Here is a 20952-nt window from a genome sequence, read left to right as displayed (position 1 = left end):
CCAGTTTAAAAGGCCTGTTTTTTGCGTTTTCAAGGGCTTTGTTCATGCAACCATGCAATGCCTTGTTCACAAAGCGGCCATAAGAACCAATTGCCACGGCCCTCAGATTATTCAGAGAGCCCCAAGCATGCATTAAATATTTAAGAAAGTTAAAAAAGAAGTTGAAAGGTGCAACTTGCCTTGATCTAAAGGGGGAAAAAAAATCATGATGTGTAAGAACAACTACTACAATAACAAACTGCATGTGACAAAAACAGCACATGGCTTTACAATAATGCATTTGTACTGGATAGAAAATATGCATGTGGTGATCCTGCCACAAGCTTGGTTATGTTTGCCACCTATGTAGTATGCGCCTGGTCTCTGCCTAATGCTAAATGTAAATAATGTGGTGCCTTCAGGTGAAGACTAAACCTAAACAATAATAACCTTTGTGGCTTCGTAACACTCTGATTCTTTTCTCAGTGGCTTCTAAATATACATTTCATTCAGTGCCTGAATAACTCAACTAACAAGATGGTCAGAGAATAACTAGAATAAGACATGTACATAACTGCCACACACACAAACATTAGCGCATAAAATTACAACGCTATTTTATTACCTTAAAAAATGCGTAATGCTCTAGAAGAGGTATTTTGCAAGCAATGGAATAAATTTTATCACAGATTTCATACCACTTTACCACTGAGTAAAGAGGCTTATGATTAGTTCAACACAAAAACTGTTTCTCACTTGAAATCTTTTAATTATTCACTAACAACCATGACATTAATTTGTAATTTGTTGATATGCATGCAAAGGCACATTCATTGAGAATTCTACTCAGGAATTCTTTTGAATATTCCTGATTTCCTAGAGCTATAGGAGACTTAAATATTCTGCTAGTGAGGCAACGCAAAATTCAATGTCACCTTTTGAGGTACTTGGATAATTTTTACCTACATATATTTACCCCCATTGCTTCTCTTACGATCCTTAGAAGCAATGCATCTAGGCCGTGCTTGCCTTCCACAATAAGTCCCAGTATTTATACACAAACAAATTTGCTAATTAAGCCACGGGTTCCTTTTTTTTTAAAACCGACCAAGATAAAGACTTCCAGATGAATAAGTATGAGGCTCACCTCATTAGACCGCAAACTTGCCATGGAAGCATTGTCGTCATCCTTGTCAGACTTCTGCTTGCCATCTGGAAACAAACAGTGGGGCTCAGAAAAAAAAAAAAATACAACTTCTAGGATGGTACATCAACAACAGTTAGAGTGATGCACATTGTTTTTATTACTAGCAGAAGAGTCCAAATAGCGAGATTTTATGTCAAATTAAATTACTAAGCAGTGGAAACAAGTCACATTAAAATAGGTCAAATGCTGAAAACTGCGCTTGGACAGCCTAGATGCAAACGGAAAAGGCAGAATGTACATTCCAAGCGAGCCACATACTCCATTCAGCAACACAGTGTTCAGATCAACCATTGCAAAATTGGAGGGGACACTTAAAGGGAGACTGAAGCACTTTTTTTGAAAATCAGGCTGGCAGCGGCGTCCTATAGTTTTTCATGCTGTATACTGGAATATCGCATCCAAATAAGGCAAAAACAAGCGCGAATTGCCTTTTTTAGCCGAAATATGCGGCCTGTGCCGCGGGGCGCGCCGCCGCCCGTGATTGGTCAAGAGAGGTCGTGACGTCACTTTGAGGACTGGAGAAGCTGCCGATGCGGATCCGGCGCTGCGTTGAGTGCAGATCGCAGCTTTCCGTGTCGTTGTAAAAGCGAATACGGCGACTATTTTTTTTACTGACCTCCGAAGAAAAGGATACTACCGTTTGCTCATTCCACATATCGCCTGAAACCAAAAAGACACAAGCAAAAAATTCTACGCCTAGCACAAGCATACGCCAGCGTCAAAGACGCGATGCAGACCATGCGTAAAAGGTGCCAGCACTAGCTCGGCTCGTATTCTCGGAAACGAAGGGGTGCGAACAATACTCATGTCAATTACCACCACCAGACGCCTCCTGGCTCGCCTGGAAGAGCGTCATCCTAAAGAAAAGGCCCAAAGCACTGTGTACAAAAAATCCTGTTCTCAGTACCCGGCGTTGCAGGTTGGGGCAAGAAAGTATTTCAAGGAAACGATGAAGGAGCACAAAGTTGATGTCAAAATTAGCGAAGCGCAGTTACCAAGCACTGCAAGGCATGTGACCACAGGATAGTGATGCAATAATTGTGCGCTGGAAACCAAGCCAAATACGCGCACAAGGCTGCTGCTTCACTCGTGGCGCGTTCAGCAGATGCCAGAAAATATTAATCGCTGCCTCGGAAACGTTCGCCCTTCCTAGATTTGTAGTTTAGGTTTAGTGAAGTGGTGGCCAACTATATGTGTGTTTAAAAGCCAAGCTAGCTGCAACTCGCCCGCTGCCACAACTTGATGAAGAAACCAAGTAAGGTTGCGGTGTTTTTTTGCAAAAACTCGGTTGGCATTCATTCTCTCATAAATTTGCATCCGAAATCAACGTCGAACGCTTTCATTTTAATCACTTAGCTACGATTAAACGAGATGCCGCATATGAAGAGCTTCGATGCTTGCTTGCTTTGCTTTATTGTGTTTTGCTTGCTTGCTTGTTTGGACATGTCGAACCGAGTATAAAATCCCGAATCGAGCCTTGCTGAGCACGCCTCAGGTGGTCTGGCCGCACCTAAGCTGAGGAGAGCGACACCAGGGGCTAAGTGAGCATGTTTCTACTTTTAAAAGAGGCGCTCCTTCGGAATGGTGACACGCCTCTCATGCACGAGAAAATCGAAGGAACTGTGTCATGGTTCAGCCGCGCCTTTTCGACAGAAATCTCCAGAGGTCACATTAGGGACAAGCTCTGCATGTAGCCGCTCTTACAAAAGTGCTTCGAGCAGGGTAAGCTTGCTTTGGTCAGCTTGAATTCTTCGTCACAGCAGCGAGCGCTTGCGATGCGAGCTTATGATCTTGCGAAAAACAGTGGAAGACGACACAGTATCGGCCGTATTTGTTGATGGACACGAACGCAGAGTAGTACCTCGTGTTGAATCTGATTCTCAAGGTCCGCTGACACGCTTTGTACGTCACAACGCACGCAGCACGAGAAACAACGCGCGCTGAAAGCTCGCTCGGGTGCGCCGAAGTATCCCCGGCTCCTCAATGTGACGTCACGTTGGCCGACATGGACGAGGTTTCCCTCTCCGCTGTTCTCCTCTCCTACGCTCGCGCGGGGCGCGGGAGATTTGAACTTCGCGTTTTCAATTGGTGATTGCGCCACTGTTTTAGCCAAAATTGAAAAAATAATTTCACAGACGTGATCAGCAATGACACTATACTTCAAAACCCTAAAAAATTAGCTGATTCGAAAACCGCCTCAGTATCTCTTTAAGCTCTGCCTTAAGGGCACGAAGCGACAGCATAATTGGTTAGGTCCCTTATATGCAGGAGGTCGCTCCCTACTTTACATTCATAGATCCCTGGGAGTCCTTGTACCCCTCCTGGAGCAGTGGTGCAGCTGTTAAGCAATGCGCCACTGCTCTGGGATGGCAGGTGCTCCCAGCAGTGGGCCTTGTGTGGTCCAGGCTGCTCTTCCCAAGCAGCCAATCATTAATTTACCTGCCACTTGCTCCGGTGGGAAAATTGAGATGACACCGCAAGATCACGTGACCTTGGTGGCGCACCTGCCAGAGATTTTTCACTCACAACGCCTACAACAACGACACCGGATTTTCTAGAGAACAGAGCTTTTAATGCCCTCGCATTAAAAAGCCATGAAATCAATGACTACATACATCAAGGCTTAAATACGGAGCAAAACTTGATGAGAAGGTGGCAGGAACTGCTTGCTTAAAGGGACACTGAGGAGAAATTGAAGTTGGCTTGTATCGACAGAATACCAGCTCCTGATTACAAAAACGCCACTCATACTGACAACAAAGCTCTTGTAACGTAGAAAAGAGCAAGAACCAAAATACAGGTATCGCCGCCACAGGCCAAACTCGCAAGTACAAGCGCGATGAGATCATAGGCCAAAACAGTGTTGCTAGAACGAATGGTTCTAGCAACACCAGGAACCGAGAATCCATGCATCACTGAGGCGCAGCCAATGCATGCGCAAATCTCCTTGACGTCGCCAGATGGCGCCACGTGCCCGGCTGCTACGCGCGCTCCTGAAGCATCGGGACAAATCAGCGCCTGTTTTCCGGCGGTAGGCGGGCTCCCGGTATTCCGCTAGCGGTAACAAGGTACACGGTATGTCTATTTGCGAGAACTTCGTTGACGACTTCGAGAACGAGATCCATCGTAACGCTGGCAAAACGCCAGTGCAAACGTAATCGAAGCGACTGTAGCGACGGCCGCAATAGCCGATAGATGCCTTCAACGTGCGGCCGGCGGTAGCTTTCTTTTCGGCTGCTGCTAGGCCGCACTGCTGGCAGCCAGAAATCACGGAGTCTGCGTTACGTCATGTGCACGTCATGTTTCACATCTCTTAGTCCTGTGTCGTCATAGACGAATCCCAAGTTTGAATCAGAGCGGCGGGAAAAACTTTTTCAACTTCGAATCCAAATTTCTTAGAAATAAATGCATCTTTCGCTGCCGGCCAAGTGGCAACAAAGCCATGACATGACGAACTATCGGATTTTACTATAAAAAAATATTAATAGTGCTCTCCTCAGTGTCCCTTTAAGTCCCTACCTTTTTGCCACACTGCTCCCCAGCCATAGCCAGGATGACAAGTTGCAAGCAACACATCGAGACTTCAACAGTAAAATACAATTGCTTGACCTTTTATATGAGCAATGCGAGTTATTCCACTGCCCACTATTTTGTATGAGCAATGCGAGTTATACTACTGCCTACTGCAGAGAAAACGTACACCTGTTCAAAGCAGGTGTGGCATGGCAGGTATGATATGTGGGGTCTAACATCCCGAAGCTACACTTGGGCTGTGATAGACAACAACTGGAGGGCTCTGGATTCATTTCAACCACCTGGCACTCTTTATTGTGCACGGACATTATGCAGACATTATGCACAACAAGTGGGCATTTTGTGCCTTATGTTTCCATTGAAACACAACCCCCAAAACCAACATTTGATTCCACAACCTTGGCCCCAGCAGTAGGATGCCTCAGCCACTCTGGCGCCACGGCAAGTGGCTCAAAACAGGTGTAGCATTAATTAACACCACCCTCAAACAATGTTCGATCACCTGAGCTTGCAACTAAGCAAGCCAAGCTAATATACTACTATATCGAGCTTGAGTTTGCTGATTGTCTAAACCAAAGGCAGCACTAAGTGCCAAGATCATGTTAACAATACACGTTCAAAATGTGCCAGCTTTCTGACACTATCGCTGATATGAAAAATATCGAGACCACCCCCCACCCCCCGCCCCCCCTCTCCCCCTACTCTCAATAACTGCCCCATCAGAGCACCCATGAATAGTCACACTGACGGCACATTCTTGAGAGTTGCCACTACCCAAACCACCTCGGTAATAATTACATAAGAAATCAGGTGAACAAAGGTGACCGTAGGAGCTTTGGTAGCAACATACCACAATATTAACACTGGAACACTCTTTACCACAGAGGGAGCCCTCAACACAGCCTGAACACAGCTGTTACATTAAGCCTCATACCACCACCGCACTATCTTCACCACCACCGCATATATCTTCACTCATTAACAATATTAGGCTTTTGACAGCCAGCACATACAGGTCACAGTGCAACCAAAGTCTTTGCAATGCACAAGTTTACCTTTGTCCTTTTTCTTTTTGTCGTCGCCAGCACAAGAATCCTCCCCCATGATCAACTTCTGCAACTCTCGCCTTTCTGCCTCCTCCCTCTCGTGTGACAACTGCAGGGCAAAGCGTCTCTTGTGAGAGCCAAGCAAGTGTAGTCGTTTTGCTGCGGTAGGTTCATCTCCAAGCAAACAAGATTTAAAGCCACATCTTTTCAATGGCACGTAAACTGTATACTGCACATAAGTCTTGAACGAGCACGGTGCAATGACAGGCGGCACAGGAAAGGTTACTTCCCCTGAGTGTTCAATCTTCACCATAATAACAGTCGCAAACAAAAATCATCTTCAGAAAGCGCAATAAAAAAAAAAAAATGGCATTGCTTCTGTACCACTTGTCACACAGTCTAGTGCCATGCAGCACAGTGCAAGATACAAGGATAACTGGACATTTAAGATAACCCACTTTAAAATCTTTTCATCGCCTGCCCGTTAAGTGTCATTGTATCCTGTATTACATGTCACACAGGGTAGTGTCAAGTAGCATGCAACAATGTTTAGAAGAGAAAACCAAATACTGAAGTAAAAATACGCTGCTGCTGACACCCAGTACCTGAGAAACTTGCACATCTGGCTTGCAAGAGAAGAGTAAATACTAGTAATTCTGCCGTGCTTCCAGTTGTGGCTGCCCACCTGTGAGCTCGTCTTCTTGTTGGACAGCATGTTCTCGATGTTCTTGCCCATCTCCTCGATGTCTGAGTCGTCCTCTGAGCTAGAGTCTTCATCTGTGGACAGCACCTCGTTGGAAGAGAGGACTCTGTTCTGCAGGTCGAAGATGCGTTGGCACTCCTCTTTGTAGCGCTCCTGGTGCTCTGCTATGCTGAACCGGTTGCCCCGCGCAAACTTACTCATGGCTGCCATCGGCAAAATAAAAAAAGAAACAAACAAAAAAGTATAAAAATGTGAACTGGAACCCCTGGAGCCAACACACAAGCACCTCGAAGGAAAGAAAATGTTTGTTGGAAAATTCTTTAAATTATCGCTAGGCGATACGAACACTAGGCAAACATCACCATCACTGGTGCATAAATTTTCATGAGCTGAAAAAAAAAAAGAGCAAAAATGCACACTTCCTCTCTGGATGCATAACTACTGCTCACGCTAGCTCCCACTTAGTGCACATTCCCCACTAATTCAGATAAATTTTCCATTTTGCTAGAAAGCATCCTCCTGTGCTGTTTCAAGCTGTAGCTTAATTAAAATTACCAAGAATAGAAGTAACTTAAAGACTGGTAAGGAATAAGTTAAAATATATAGTATATTAAGAGGGCGTTCGAAAGCTCTTTCAAAAATGCCGGGTGTCTCTGCTAACTTTCAAAGATAAACCTTAGCTTATTGAAAGATCAGGCAGCTATTGCTTGGCCTTGCCTTAGAGGTCCAGTACATTTGAGTCCAAGTTGGCCTGTGCCATCACTTTTTAAGCTGCACAGTGGAAAAAAACGAGCCTCACCTTCCTCTCCGGCCTTTGCCTGTTCTGTAGACAGTGTCCGCACAACATCAATCACTTCCCACCGAGACAGTTTCTTGATCTGGAAAAACAGATGCAGAGGCAGGGAAAGTGATCAGAACAAGAAATCAGGTAACACCGGATAGTGCTCATGTGCCAACATGAGCAATGATTAAAGAAATTTCTAACAAGAAGCTTAAAGAGAGGCAATCTGTTTAATGCATTGTTCATGGCTAATAATTTAATAAATAAGAATTGTCACTGCACAGTTACAGACATGGTCAGAAGATCATGCACCATGTGTGACGCCATAAAAGACTGCTGTTTGCACTGTCATTACATATAGCACGGCATAGCCCCCGAACTCGAACATTATTACCGTACTTCAAAGAGCACCCGGATATATCAAACTCTAAGGGGATAGCGAAATAGTTCAATATATCAATAATTCAACATACAAAAAATGGCAATAGATAAGCTTGTCTGTAACTGAGAAGCAAGAATGCATATCACCCAAGCTAGAAGCACGTTTATTGCAGTGTTATGCCTAATTTGCTTTGCAATGAAGCAGCAGCGGATGGTGCTTTGGAACTAGCCACTGCCTATCGTAAGATGTCTAATCTTGTGACCAGTACCCTATAAATAGAACAATCTCATTAAAATCAAGGTACAGCCGGTTTCAGCAATGCCTTCGGCAGCGAAGCACATCACGCGAGAGCCGCCACTAGGCTTCAGTTGGGTTGGCTTCACCACATAACAGGGAAGTGGCGTGGAAAATTAATATAAGTGACTGAAGGTCACGTTCAAGCACACCTCACATTGACCTCGGCACGTGAAAAGCAACTGAACAGCGCTGTTAGGAGAAGGACCACTTACAGGAGTGCGGCACCCTGTTTGATATATCGAATGTTCCGCTGAACGAGAGTTCGGTAAATGCAAACAATTGTGCTATACTTTTGCATGTGATTTTGACAGGATGTTCTGACTTTTTGACGTAAACAATAATTCGATATATTCGAGTTCAAAATATATCCGGGCTAGGCTGTGTCTGACATTGTGGCAGATGCATAGCAGGCTGAAAGAGTGCAAAACACATCTGATGAAAATGCAAGGAAAGATGACAAAGCAGAATTACAATAAACATAAATAACTTAAGTGAAACTGCTGCTTCAACGAAACACCAGCCTCGGAGTTAAATAGGTTTCCATTACAGGAGTGTGAAAAATGTCGTTAATCAGAACCATATTTTTCCCACCATTCAGTAAATGGAAAAGAAACACAAGTGAAACTGCAACTAGTTGGTCAAGCTCAGCACCCATGCGGTATGCATCATTGTTCTTTGGTATTTCTCAATTTCTAGTTTCCATCTCCAGTGAAGGCAGAATCAGCAGTGCAAATGTTGAAGAGCTTCTTTCAGCAAGAGCAATATTCTGCACTGTTTCCGTGCAACCTCTCAAGTATGGGTGATGCCATTCAGAAAAAGATGGCAGCGAAAGCTAAAGCAAACAAATGTAAAATCTCTTTTCAGCACTAAATAAGTGGCTATTTCTGCTCCATTTTAAAGGCGGAAAAAGTGATTGTACAAATTACAATTTTTTTTCCTTTTCTTTCGTTAGCAGTATACATTGTAAAAGACATTCAGAACCATTGCTACACTTTTTCATTAAAGTTTGCACTCACAACGTGCCATTCCATTTCTTTTCTTTGTAAATGGAACTCTTGCTAAATGAAACACATAACCCGGTTCCTTGAAGTTCCATTTAAAGAAAACCCCACTGTAGATCTTCAGTTCCTGGCACCAAAAGTAAAATTGTAGGCAATAAAGAACCCTGGTTACAAATGTTGGGCATAAAAAGGAACCCATGGCTCCAGCACCATACCATTATCAAAAGCATTACACAGCCTTTTCTGTGCTTGTGCATGAATGCGCCATTTCTTCTGAGACCAAGGCCCTGCCCCCTTTCTATTTCACGCTTCCTTACATGACAGCCCATGTAAATTAGAAAAGCAACACAAACCTCATCTTCAGGGACACCAAACTTCCTCAGCAACTGCTTGGCATTGCTGAGTGATAATCGCCGGAGATCCGCGTCAGTCCCCGTCACAGTCTTCTTCACTGGCTGCTGACTTCCACCATCCTCCTGACAAACAAACAAGGGGAAGGGCAATGTCATTTCACCACAAAGCACCTGCATGCCACCCACTGAAATCTGCACACAAGCCTCAGTGTTAAAAACAAATGAGCCCCTTTACCTTCAGCAGCACTTTCCTCAGACATTTGGCCACATTAACTTCTGAAAGGGGACACATGCTGTCAAACCCGGATATATCGAACTTAAAGGGGATTGCGAGATAACTCAATACACAAGAAATAGCAATAAATAAGAATATCTAAAGCTAGAAGCAAGTGTAGATTGCACTCACTCTAGTGACGGACTAGAGTGGGTGCAATATAACTGTTTCCACAAGAACAAAAAAAAAACCCCAAACTTTTCACCTTCAGGTCAAAGTAGAAACAATAACCCTTTCCGTCTCCCTTCCCTCCTACATTACCCCATCCCTCCAATCCCCAATGTGAGGTGGTTTGGTTTGGTTTTATGGGGTTTAACGTCCCAAAGCGACTAAGGCTATGAGAGACGCCGTAGTGGAGGGCTCCGGAAATTTCGACCACCTGGGGTTCTTTAACGTGCACTGACATCGCACAATACACGGGCCTCTAGAATTTCTCCTCCAAAGAAATTCTAGCCGCCGCGGCCGGGATCGAACCCGCGTCTTTTGGGTCAGCAGCCGAGCACCATAACCACTGAGCCACCGCGGCGGCGCAATGTGAGGTGGTGTGCCTACCTTTGACTGCTGGGGTTTGTTTGGTACGCGCACGTAGGAGAAGCCCTCCCCGCAGCTTGTAGGGTCGGCTACACCGGTCAACTGCAGCAGGCACTTGCCTTTCACCGAGGAAATGAAGGCCCGCGTCGTGTTCCACGGCGCTGCCTTCACCTGCACAGTAGATCAAGCGTACCGCCGCTATTGCGGCGCACAACCAGGGAGCGGAGGTTGCTACAGTAGAGTGAAGCCTCACCTCGTCATCCATTTTCACTTGCATTTCCTCATCATTTTCATCTTCGGGAGCAAACAGAGACTTCTCTCCATAGCCGGCGTCCTTCAGGAATCAAGAACAATGCCACACAGTTACTGTTTGCCTTTTTTTGTTTTTTTAGAATGCCTTTTTTTCTTGACCATGGCTCGCTCATGTTTTACTCGCGCCAAACAGACAGCAGCGATTTACCCCACAGAAGCGTCACTTCACTACTGCTATGCAGATTTGTAGGTGCGACTGGTTTTTACGATACCTACAACTGATTCTTACTATATTTCAGCAAGGCTTTATAGCAAATGAAACAAAATTATAAGGTTAAACTTTCATTTGATAAAGTTTTGCTACACTCCAGAAATTCTTTGCAACTGTGAATTTCATTACGTCAAGCTCTCCGTGAAAACAACTTCTCATTCAAACTGTGGCATAATCACGCACAAGGGCAGTAAAATGCAGTAGAAGGATCAAAAGTCAGGTCTGCTTACTTTATTATTCCCCTGTTTCTGTCTCTCTTAAATATGAGACGAAGCTTTGAACACCACATAAATCAGACAGCCATGGCCAACATCATCCCCCAAAAAGCTCTCCACAAAAACAGGTAGCCGAATGTGCCGTCCCCACCTTGAGCCTCTGTTCAGCAGAGATCATGCTGTAGTAGGCACAGCACTGCTCTGGGGAAACCATAGCCCTTATCTCATCCTCAGTGGGCAGTCGGAACTCGGGCTTGAGAACCCACCAGTTGGAGTCCATTCCTGAGAGCACATCACAAAACAAGCAAGAGTGAGCTGAAATGTTGGCGGGTTCCCTACAAGTTACAAGACAGCACACCTTACCATGCTTAACAGTATATTGACAACTCCACTTATGGATACTGCTTGATGTCAACTTAAGCAGCACCATTAAAAAGAGTATGGATAAAAGTTTCTATGGAATCAGCGGCTACAGCCCTACGCTTTCTTTGCTCACAATGATTGCTCAAACCAATTGCATACAAGTGGCTTCAGAGACCACTGAACAGAGGGGACGGCGATTCAAATCAGCAACAAGCAGCTCAGGCAGCTTATTGGAAGAGGAAAGCTAAGGAATGACAGTAAAAAAATTTGGGTGCAACTTGAATTTTCAAGCTTATAAAAAGCTAAACAAAGATAAGCAAAGGTAAACAAAAGCAAACATGCTAGCACACCCAGGTTGCATTTAGCTTAACCAGGTAAATCAAGGGCCGATATTTTTAAATTATAAAATGGGGACCAATGTGGTTTTTACCAAAGAAAATCCCCTCCCCAACCTCCGCCTAAATCTGTTCCATGACATGAACACAAGCCAAGCAAGCAATAAGGACGACACTCACAAAAAAGGTGCACACAAGAATAAAAAAAAGAAAGCTTTACAACAGGAGTACGAACCTGTTCTCTTAAAATCAGCACACAGCTTGAGTCGTTTGCGTATGCTGCTTTCAGAGTGAGAGGGGAATGCTTTCTTGATGTCCTCCATTTTTATCCGCCTTGGGCTGTCAGTGCTTTTCCAGAATAACCTGTATATAAATACCTAGCAAAAAGAAAGAAACAATGCAGCAGGTGCTCGAGAAAGGCACTCACAGACATCCTATAAAAAATACATAACAACTAGCCCATCCCTGGGTGACAAGTGGGTACACATACAGCCTGAGACCTACTATTCTGCCTGTGGCTGCATGCACTGGCGGCATCACTCGAAAGCAAATAGTTGTATGAGCACAAGTTATAGTACAGTTGAATTTCGATGATATGATCACGGGTGGTGTAAATTTAGGTACGATATGAATTTGCAACATATCCTGGCCAAAATGTGTTGTGTACAACAGGCAGATCGGACAGCCGCAGTCCGATTGGTCTGCCACAGCCTGATGTGCTGGATTAATAGGCGATGCGCGCTCCCCTTTGTCGAGACCGTCAACAGCAGAGCAGCTGAAAGCAACACTAGATATTTATCAAGCACGACAAGCCCCCGCGCGAGAGCAAGAGCGAAGTTTGTCGTCACTAGGGGCACTCTGGCTTCAAGCGAGCGGCACGAGATGACAGCGCCGCAGTGCGGCCCCGCAGCCATTCTACTGCCCTGAGCGGTAGTCCATTTACTTTCCTGGCCGATAGTACATGAAGAAGACAGAGAAGAAAGGCAGTAATGATTTAAATTTTTTGAACCCTCAGTGGGCAGATGTCAACGAGCCCCCCAGGTTGTGGGCAAGCTGCCCACCATGGCAGGTGGCAATGAAACTACTATTCAAATAAATTTTATGCCACTGCCATCTGCCCCCCATGGCACTGCACGTCAGCTCATTGGTCGAGAGATGGACAGCCTCCCGAAGAACTGTCTGCACAAAAATTAGTGTTACGGGAGCTTGGGAAGAGCAACCTGGGTCTTGCAAGCCCCACTGACGGCTATGTTTGAAACAGCCACCTGCCGAGCCAGTGATGCAATCGCTTAACTGCTGCAAAACTGTGTCAGTAGTGTTATGAGGGCTCTCCACGATCTATGAAAGAAAAGAAGTACTTGCACAGAATGGATCTCTGATGGTATTGCACTGTACTCTTAGGGGCAGCTTAAGCATTGTGAATGTTTTTTTTTTCGCTCTTCTTTTGTTTTGTTTGGGCTTACACTAAACATACACCACCTACACAAAGAGTTCTATGTGCTCTCCTTCTGTTTCAGCTGGTCAATTTGACCGCAGCTAGAAATCAACAAGATGACAAGGGGAGAATACCTGCAGGAAGTCCCTGACAAAGTTGTTAGCCCGCTTAGAGTTTGGACCTGGAACTTCAAAAAGGGGTAGCTCCTGGCCAACAGTGTAGATCGTCTCCACCTCTCGTATGTAATAACTGAAAGAGAAAAAAAAAAAAGGAGAATTTTCAGCAATATTTTCTTATACAGTACCATAACACTAAACCTGTCATAGTCAACATGAACTAATTATAACACCGTAAAAAAAAAAACACGCATAATACAGGCCTATATATAATACATGAGAAGTAATTTGGGGACAGCAAGAAGAGAAAGAAAGTTTTAATCTGCACATAATGCGAGTGAGGGAAGCTCATGAAAAACATTTATTTGCACTCCATTTCTCACTTTAGTGACCATCACCATAGAGTGTACTGTCTTCCAAGAGTCTCTTGTCAAAGATATTGCTCCATAGATACTTGTCTTCCGATACCGTCGAGTGCGCTCGATATCCCCCATTTCTTGACAGCACAACTGACAAGCTCCTCGGGAATGCAGGCACAAGCATTTGCAATCCAAGTGCAGAATGTAGCTTGAGAGGCCTGTTTCAGCTGCCCAGTGGCAATAACTGCAGGCTCTCCCTGCCTCATCCAGTCTATGTACAATGCCTGACGTGATGCTGACACTTTCAGCAACTTAGCTTATACTGCTGTCACACGGGCACTTTCGATCGCGATCGGTCTCGAGCGCGGTTGAAGTTTGAAGCGCGATCGAGGTGGACAGCTGCTACACGTATCCACTCGATTCCGATCAACAAGTTAGATTGCTACATACGAGATGGCGCTGCGCCTACTGTCGTCATCGCTATCGATTTCTAATAAATTAAAAATAACAATCGTTAATAAAAATTTTACTGTGAAAATTTCAAACTATGAGCAGAAAAAGCAGCTTAATTACTTTCTGCTGCAACCAGCAGTGGACTCGATAGCGAACCGCAGCAAAACAACGCTCGGTGCACGCGTGAACGGTAGCGCCATCTAGTGACAAGGCGCCAAAGCACATCAACTCTGTGATGAAGAAGTTTTCTTCCATAATTACTGGTAGCCAGGGTCAGTGCATTGCAAGCCTTTTTTTCGTTCCAAGAAGAAAAACTGCAAATAGTAGAAAATGTAACAACTGACTAAAAGCAAGACAACTGCTTCGCCAGGTGTCGCTCTTGCGAGGTAAACACACTGCATTTAGTTAGGCCTAAGAGCTTGAAAATCGCCAAATTATCTGAAAAACAGGGGCTAGTTATCGCTTAAATCTCTACGCGTGGGCGAGAGTGTGCGAAATAAAAGTGAACCGCAACCATTTGAGCGAGCTATCGCGTCGAAGAATCCAGCGGTGACATGTATTTATTCCGAAGCGGGCGAGCAGGGCGCCGCCATCTTGTCAACGCGTCCCCTCGATCGTGCTCCATGCGCTCGAGCAGGATCGCGGTCGATCGCGATTGAATTCGCCGTGTAGCAACGCCGGATCTGCATCGAGTTCGATTTCGATCAACTCGATCGCGATCGAGAGTGCCCGTGTGACAGCAGTATTACTTTCCCCTTTAAAAGCAGCCACCTTTGATCTTCATTTTCCTCCAAATGGTGGTTTTGCTACAGCATCGTTAGGTTTCTTTTTTCTTTCTTTTTAATTCAGCTGTGTGCACCTCGATGCCATCCTGACAACCAACACGAAAAGCCCAGAATAAAACTGGTTTGTAGAAAATTTTATTGGAAGATGTCACATAATCCTTAGATATTCCAAATAAAAATTACATTGGAGACTTGTGTATAACTAGTGGGATCCATACATTTATCGTAATGACAGTTCGGCTGATGGTTCGAGGCAACCCTCGCCTAGCTTACTTTTCCTACTCGTTTCACTGTCTAAGGCATTGAGGAACTCAATCACATGCGAAGTTAATGTGCAGTGATACACTGTTAAAAAGGTTGGTGGCCAGTTTCAAGGTATCCTCACGAGGGCTTCGATGCAAAGCACGCTAAGCGTAGTGACACAGAGTTCGTGGCGCGCCACCAGTCTGCCAACGCATAGTGCAGGGAAGTGTGCTACAAATGTTGGTGCACCTCATTCTGCCTTTTGTGCAGCAACGGATTTGATAATGTATGCCTAGCGCATAAGACAAGTCAGCAGCACTGAGCCAACACTGTGCAGTGGCAAGTCGGACGCTACAACGCGCCATCGGAAAGGTCGTACTAGTTATACAGATAGTATTGAGTGTCGCAGGCAGTTGTTACTGTAACTCCCATATGAACGCACTGTGCACGCAAAATATTACACATGAAACACAATTCTTTCAGACAACACAATTTTTTGCTCTTTTCAAATTACTGGCAGCAAAGTTGGGAGGTGTGGCTCTTATAGGGATATATATATATATATATATATATATATATATATATATATATATATATATATATATATATATATATGTGTGTGTGTGTATGTTTCCTTTAGGTAGCTAAAAATATATCAGGCTTTAGAAATCTGAAAGATCACCTAAAGTAGTTCGGCAAGGAAATAAGATATTTACAGCATCGTAACTACGCCAAGTTCAAATGTGCCAATACTCACTGTTGCCTGGTACGGATGATGAGGAAATCCGTGTCTGGGAGGTTGTGCTCATAGATGGGTGCACGGAAGAGGTTGTTCTCAAAGGCCTGCAGGCTCTGGCCAGGTGCCAGGGAGCCCAGAAAGGGTGACGTGTGTGCATAGGCTGTCTCGCCATACTTGTACTCAGGTGCTCCGCTGTCCTTGCCCGGCCGCTGCACACAGAGAAAAGAGGGCTCAAGTTACCAAGTGTGCACGCAATTTTGGACACACTTGTCTGTGGAAGTAAAAGCACCTAAAAACCAAATTTTAAGCCAACCGTAACTCTGCTTCTGTCAACATGATGCCTAACTGTTCATACCTTTAATGCTCTGGATCAGCAAATACTGCGCCCAGGTACTATTAAATGTACCTATTTTCACAGCAGGTAAGAAAACTTGACAGAGTAATAAATCTAAATTAAATTAATAAATCTAAATTAATTAAAGCACTTAGCGGGATCCTTGTTGCTCCACTTTACCCAGTGCAAATGAGAACTACAGGGCTACTGCCAAAAACCCTTCATTACTGAGACAACGACTACATAAAGCAACTCCTGAAACTACAACCACAGCGATGCACTGCTGCTGAGGCATAAATCCACAGAGGATTACATGACGTGCCACTTATAGCCCTTAAACAACAACCATAAGATACAAATGAGGCTTGCTGTACGTCACCTGTGCAATGTTAATCATTTATAACCCCTGTCACTTGGGAAGTTTCGATCTGCACTCGGCATGATCTACATCAAACATTTTAGTCAAACATTTTAGGCACGACTGAAGCAAGCTGATTAGTAAACATTCATTGGTGTGGTTTATTTCTTGCCCAAAAGGCACTGCTAGATGCATCTAAAGCAGTGTGCTGCAGCTTGTGAATGTTGTTGATTGCACCTTGAAGACACTGCACACGAACTTGCGTTAGTAAGGCAGCCGAGGGATGCTATGGTAAAACTCGCAGAGCTACAATAACGTATGCGGCACCTGCTACCTACTCAAGTGGCTGCCATACTGACTCTCTTCTGTAAAAGTGAAGCAAGTGTATGTTTCCAACAGTAACGAAAAAATATCTTAGTGCATTAGCAATAGATGCCTCGCTAGCGAAAAAGCCGTCCTGTCTGCAGGTGAAGACTCCACGAGCCAAATGTTACCTGCCATTGTTGACAGGTGGAGTGAGCTGCTAGCACTAGGTGGGTCACAAGCATTGGCTCACAGAAGTGTACTCCATTATTCAGGCTACAACCAAACATAGCAGTGCTTGATGTACATCAAGTTCAATCTGCACTGCCTAAACCATGATGAAGAGGCCCCATATGAAGGAGGTATTACATAATACGATAAACATGAAAGACAAGCGCAAGATATCCAGCACTTTGCCTGCAGCAGTTTTACTTTATAGCAAAGCCAATGCACAACAGCTCCAATGCACAATAGCGCTTAGGAGCCAATTAACATGCAGTGTCAAATTAGCAAAAAGGCGCCAACAGCAGCCTGCAAAATGTCACATGGCACACGTACCCTCTTGTAGTAGTTCTTGATTTTAGTGGCCATTCCAACTTGCATGACCAAAGGCGGGTGCTCTTCCGAGTACTCGGACAGGATCACCTCCCCATCGCGGCCGGTCAAGTCCTCAGCCGTCCTCATGAAGAACATTTCACCGCCACCAGACGCCTGACGCTCCTGCTCTCGCATCTGCACATTCGGGACGAGGGTGAGACAGTGCCCACAAGGTGAAACTCAGTGCCAACAGTGAAACATGCCCTCTGCCACTTGCAGGTAAATGTTACTGTTCTGAGCTCCCATAACTGCTTCGAAAACTGAAAAAAGAACTATCCAAGGCACAAATGCCTTAGCAAGATCAAAAGCATGGCAAAAAAAGAAAGTATGCAATTTTTTGCATGCCAATCCAAACAAAATGCTTACAAACCATCTCTTTCCTTGATGACGAAACAAACATTGGCAGCAAACACAACTACTAAGAGCAAACATGGTAGGCAGTCAGATTGGCCATGGTCTTGGTATTCTATGAAGGCACATGAGCATCATTTCAACCATTTTTGCAAGCTCTATAAGGTTAGCTATGCATACAATTAAATAAACGAGTTAGCAGCCCTTACTGCCAGTCACCATGTGGGATATTTCACACTGTAATGCAAAAACTACCTGCAGTTCCATATGGCCAGTAAATAAACTTGTTTGCATCATTCCATTTGATAGGTGAATGCTCTCCTCTTAATTCAATACACTCTCTCATGATTAACCTCTCAAACACTGCAGTTTCCTTATTTTCTACTTATCTACTCACAAAAGAGAATTCGGGACACAGCCTGCAATCCAAACTGGAAGCATAGAAGACAGTTACAACAGCCGGCACCCAATGCTTTGTAGGTTCCCTCATTCACTCATACCTGGCTGCAAGCACTGTGGGTATAACACGAAGATATGCCACTCGAAACTAGTGGGTACAATATCAACCAGGACCGCGTCCCCCCCACCCCGATGGATCAGAAGATTCTGATAGTGGAGGGCATGTCCTGTTCCCTGGTACTGGACTAAGCAGGAGTCACTCCACCCAGCATGCAGCATACCTTGGCCTTCTTCTTGATGTGCTTGAGCAGAGGGATGACCCCGTGCGGCCCTGGCTGTGACAGGGCCCCATGCGAGTACCGCTTCAACGTCGGCCGGTGGAAAGAGCGCAGCTTGAGGGGCCCCATGTGGGTGGGGAAGAAGGGGGCCCGCAGCTCAATGGCAGGGATTGAGTGCTGGATCAGGTTGCCACCCACATTGGGCTTGAGGGCGGAATCCTGAGTCAGCTTGGGGTTGTAGAACTCGTCATTGGAGATGTTGTATGGGTCCTTCTCCATTGTCTGCACTGGGGGCTGTGCAATGTGCAGGCAAGAGAAGCATCAGAAAGAGCGCTTTGCAAGTTTTACACTGACTGCAGTGCATGTGGCCACACAACTGGATGAAATGCAGTCACTACACTGCCATTGTTTACGCAGCCAGAAGTATCGACCTGTTTTGCTACCAAGTACTAGTGTCGTACTTGGCAAAAAAAAAAAAAGAACAGGGACACAACAAAGCACAGCTTGGTTGATCTGTTAACCTACCATACCCAAAGATGTCATGCAAAAAATATGCGTGTTCTCAGAAAGCATCTCACTTACTTTTGTAGTTTATTCTCCCAAAGATGCCATCGCCGCTGAAACCTCTTTTGATGCAAGTGCATACTTATATCAAGATTTCCAAGCTCCCATGCTTTTACCACCTTAATTAATGAAAGAGCAAATTACATACAACGATACAACGTTATCACCATACAGTAGACTAAGAAACCGACCAGCTAATGTAAACATGGCACTTTGAGGCAGTGATTCTCTCATACTGGTGATGATGATTAATGCTATCGGCACAACGGCAACTTGCTCAAAGAGTGCCATGGCATTAGGCCTTTAAAAGATCTTTCTCTGCTTATACTATCCAACTTACAGAAAAAACAAGGTCATACAGCACATTTATCCTGAGCCCTTCTCTGTTAAATTTGTATTGTATCGGGCCAACAAAACCGTATTTAACAGATCATGAAAGATTAATTTTTTGGCTTATATGTAGCATGAAAGTCTACTTTAAGTAAATTTTCGACTGTTAGAAACCAACAATACAGAAGGCGAATTAATTGTTTTTCCTGATCAGTTGAAGGGGTGCATGGCAGCTGAGAGTGATGAGTTCTACATGTAAAGTATAGGATAATAATTAAAGTATCATTATTTCATAGTGCCTTTAATATTTGTGCCATTCAGACTGCAGCACAGGATAGAAAATCTAAAAAATAATGAAAACGCTGAAAGCTAGGTGTTTCATAAGTAAATATATGATGTTCTACTAAGTCTGGAGTGTGCTCTGACTACGGTTACATGGAATTCATTGAGCGATTCATGACAAATGATCCCACACCCAAGTTCTAGAGCACTACAAAGAAAATGACTGAAAGTTCCAATAACCTGGTAAAGAAAAAAAAAAATGAAAGCACACAAAGTACACTAAAACGCACCAAGTTCTCAAATCTCTGGTCACAAAGGGAGCAGTACGGATGCGGAGAATACCTACCGGGCTCGGAGGTTCAGGCTCCGCGATGACACCCGCCTTTCCCAGGAGGATCCGGGACTTGCGCACCATGTCCTTGCGAATGGAATTGAACAGCTGCACCGCCAGTCTCATTAACTACTAGCCACAACAGCATGCAAACACCCCCCCCTCACACAATAGCCAATGTTCCCCATGGTGCCAAACGTAAGTAAGGCAATATTCGCACTCCTCATTACTCGCAGCTTGAAAGCAGGCTTGAAGCTAAATATGCACTCTAATCATCTGATCGAAACTTCAGGTAGATAAGTGCCGCCCTGAACTTTCAAAAGATAAAAAAAAGAAACTCCAATGTGATGTCTGGAGGTACAAAATCTATTCCGAGAGCAGATCTATATAAGTAGAAGATAGTTTGGTGCTACAAGTGAGATTTTAACAGTGGTAGCAGCTACGCTAGGTAATTCTAGCTGGCCACTCAAATGGCACCTTGTGCACTCCAACACTGCTTGGATGAGAAAAATTCCTAGAAAAATGACTCAAGCAGCTATTTTTCATGCAGCTGACGATGCTAAATTTTCCGATAGGCTAATACATGTGTAGGCTCCACATATTGAACGAGTGACCACGCTAATGCCATTTTCCGACTCCGCTACATGGTTGCTTATCAGCTTCAGACGATCGTATTTATATTAATGCCATTACAAATGAGAGGGAGTGAGGCACAAAGCCCATGAAGGAGTAAAAAGCACAAGCAAGCATGCATCTAAGCAACCAATATTGCACATTGCATATACATACAAAAACTACAGAAAATGCCTGCAGAAAAAGTCTGCGGTTCTACAATGCTGTCTACTGCAAAGCCGTCTTAAGAAAAAAGGCTGCCTCAGAGAGTGACCCTGGACATTATTTTAAGGGGAGACATGGGTCTTAGAGCATTTTTTTATTTACAGACCAAATGCAATGAAACTGAACAGACTTATTCGGTTTTTTCTGCTGATTTCAAACATGCAATTTGTTTATTTCTAGGCCAATTAGTTCCTGAGATATTAATATATATCATGTCATTGTCTGCTCAAACAACAGAAAAAAAAATGGGCTATCAGAAATTTAATTTTAATATGTGGGTAGATACTACAATGTGTGAGGAATGCAACGCTGGAAGCAGTTTTCAGTTTTTTGT

At 44.4% G+C, this 20952-nt stretch overlaps 1 protein-coding gene across 1 annotated transcript in view; it reads right to left on the bottom strand.

Moving 5' to 3' along the window:
* The window catches only part of Taf1 (TATA-box binding protein associated factor 1), a 51057-nt gene that overhangs the window by 13142 nt on the left and 16963 nt on the right, over positions 1–20952 (bottom strand). The window contains exons 14-27 of the mRNA XM_089566975.1: positions 19797–19889; positions 18278–18568; positions 17208–17381; positions 15673–15863; positions 13094–13208; positions 11760–11901; positions 10978–11108; positions 10342–10422; positions 10110–10259; positions 9284–9406; positions 7269–7347; positions 6452–6672; positions 5776–5875; positions 1127–1191 (exon numbers count right to left, since the gene is read on the bottom strand). Coding sequence (XP_089423101.1) covers positions 1127–1191; positions 5776–5875; positions 6452–6672; positions 7269–7347; positions 9284–9406; positions 10110–10259; positions 10342–10422; positions 10978–11108; positions 11760–11901; positions 13094–13208; positions 15673–15863; positions 17208–17381; positions 18278–18568; positions 19797–19889 — 1956 coding nt within the window. The remainder of the gene's footprint in view (positions 1–1126; positions 1192–5775; positions 5876–6451; positions 6673–7268; positions 7348–9283; positions 9407–10109; positions 10260–10341; positions 10423–10977; positions 11109–11759; positions 11902–13093; positions 13209–15672; positions 15864–17207; positions 17382–18277; positions 18569–19796; positions 19890–20952) is intronic.

This window comes from Amblyomma mixtum, chromosome 1, assembly GCF_055824585.1.
Source record: "Amblyomma mixtum isolate Tamu chromosome 1, ASM5582458v1, whole genome shotgun sequence".
Classification (NCBI taxonomy): Eukaryota; Metazoa; Arthropoda; class Arachnida; order Ixodida; family Ixodidae; genus Amblyomma; species Amblyomma mixtum.
This window is presented reverse-complemented; position numbering and strand designations above follow the sequence as displayed.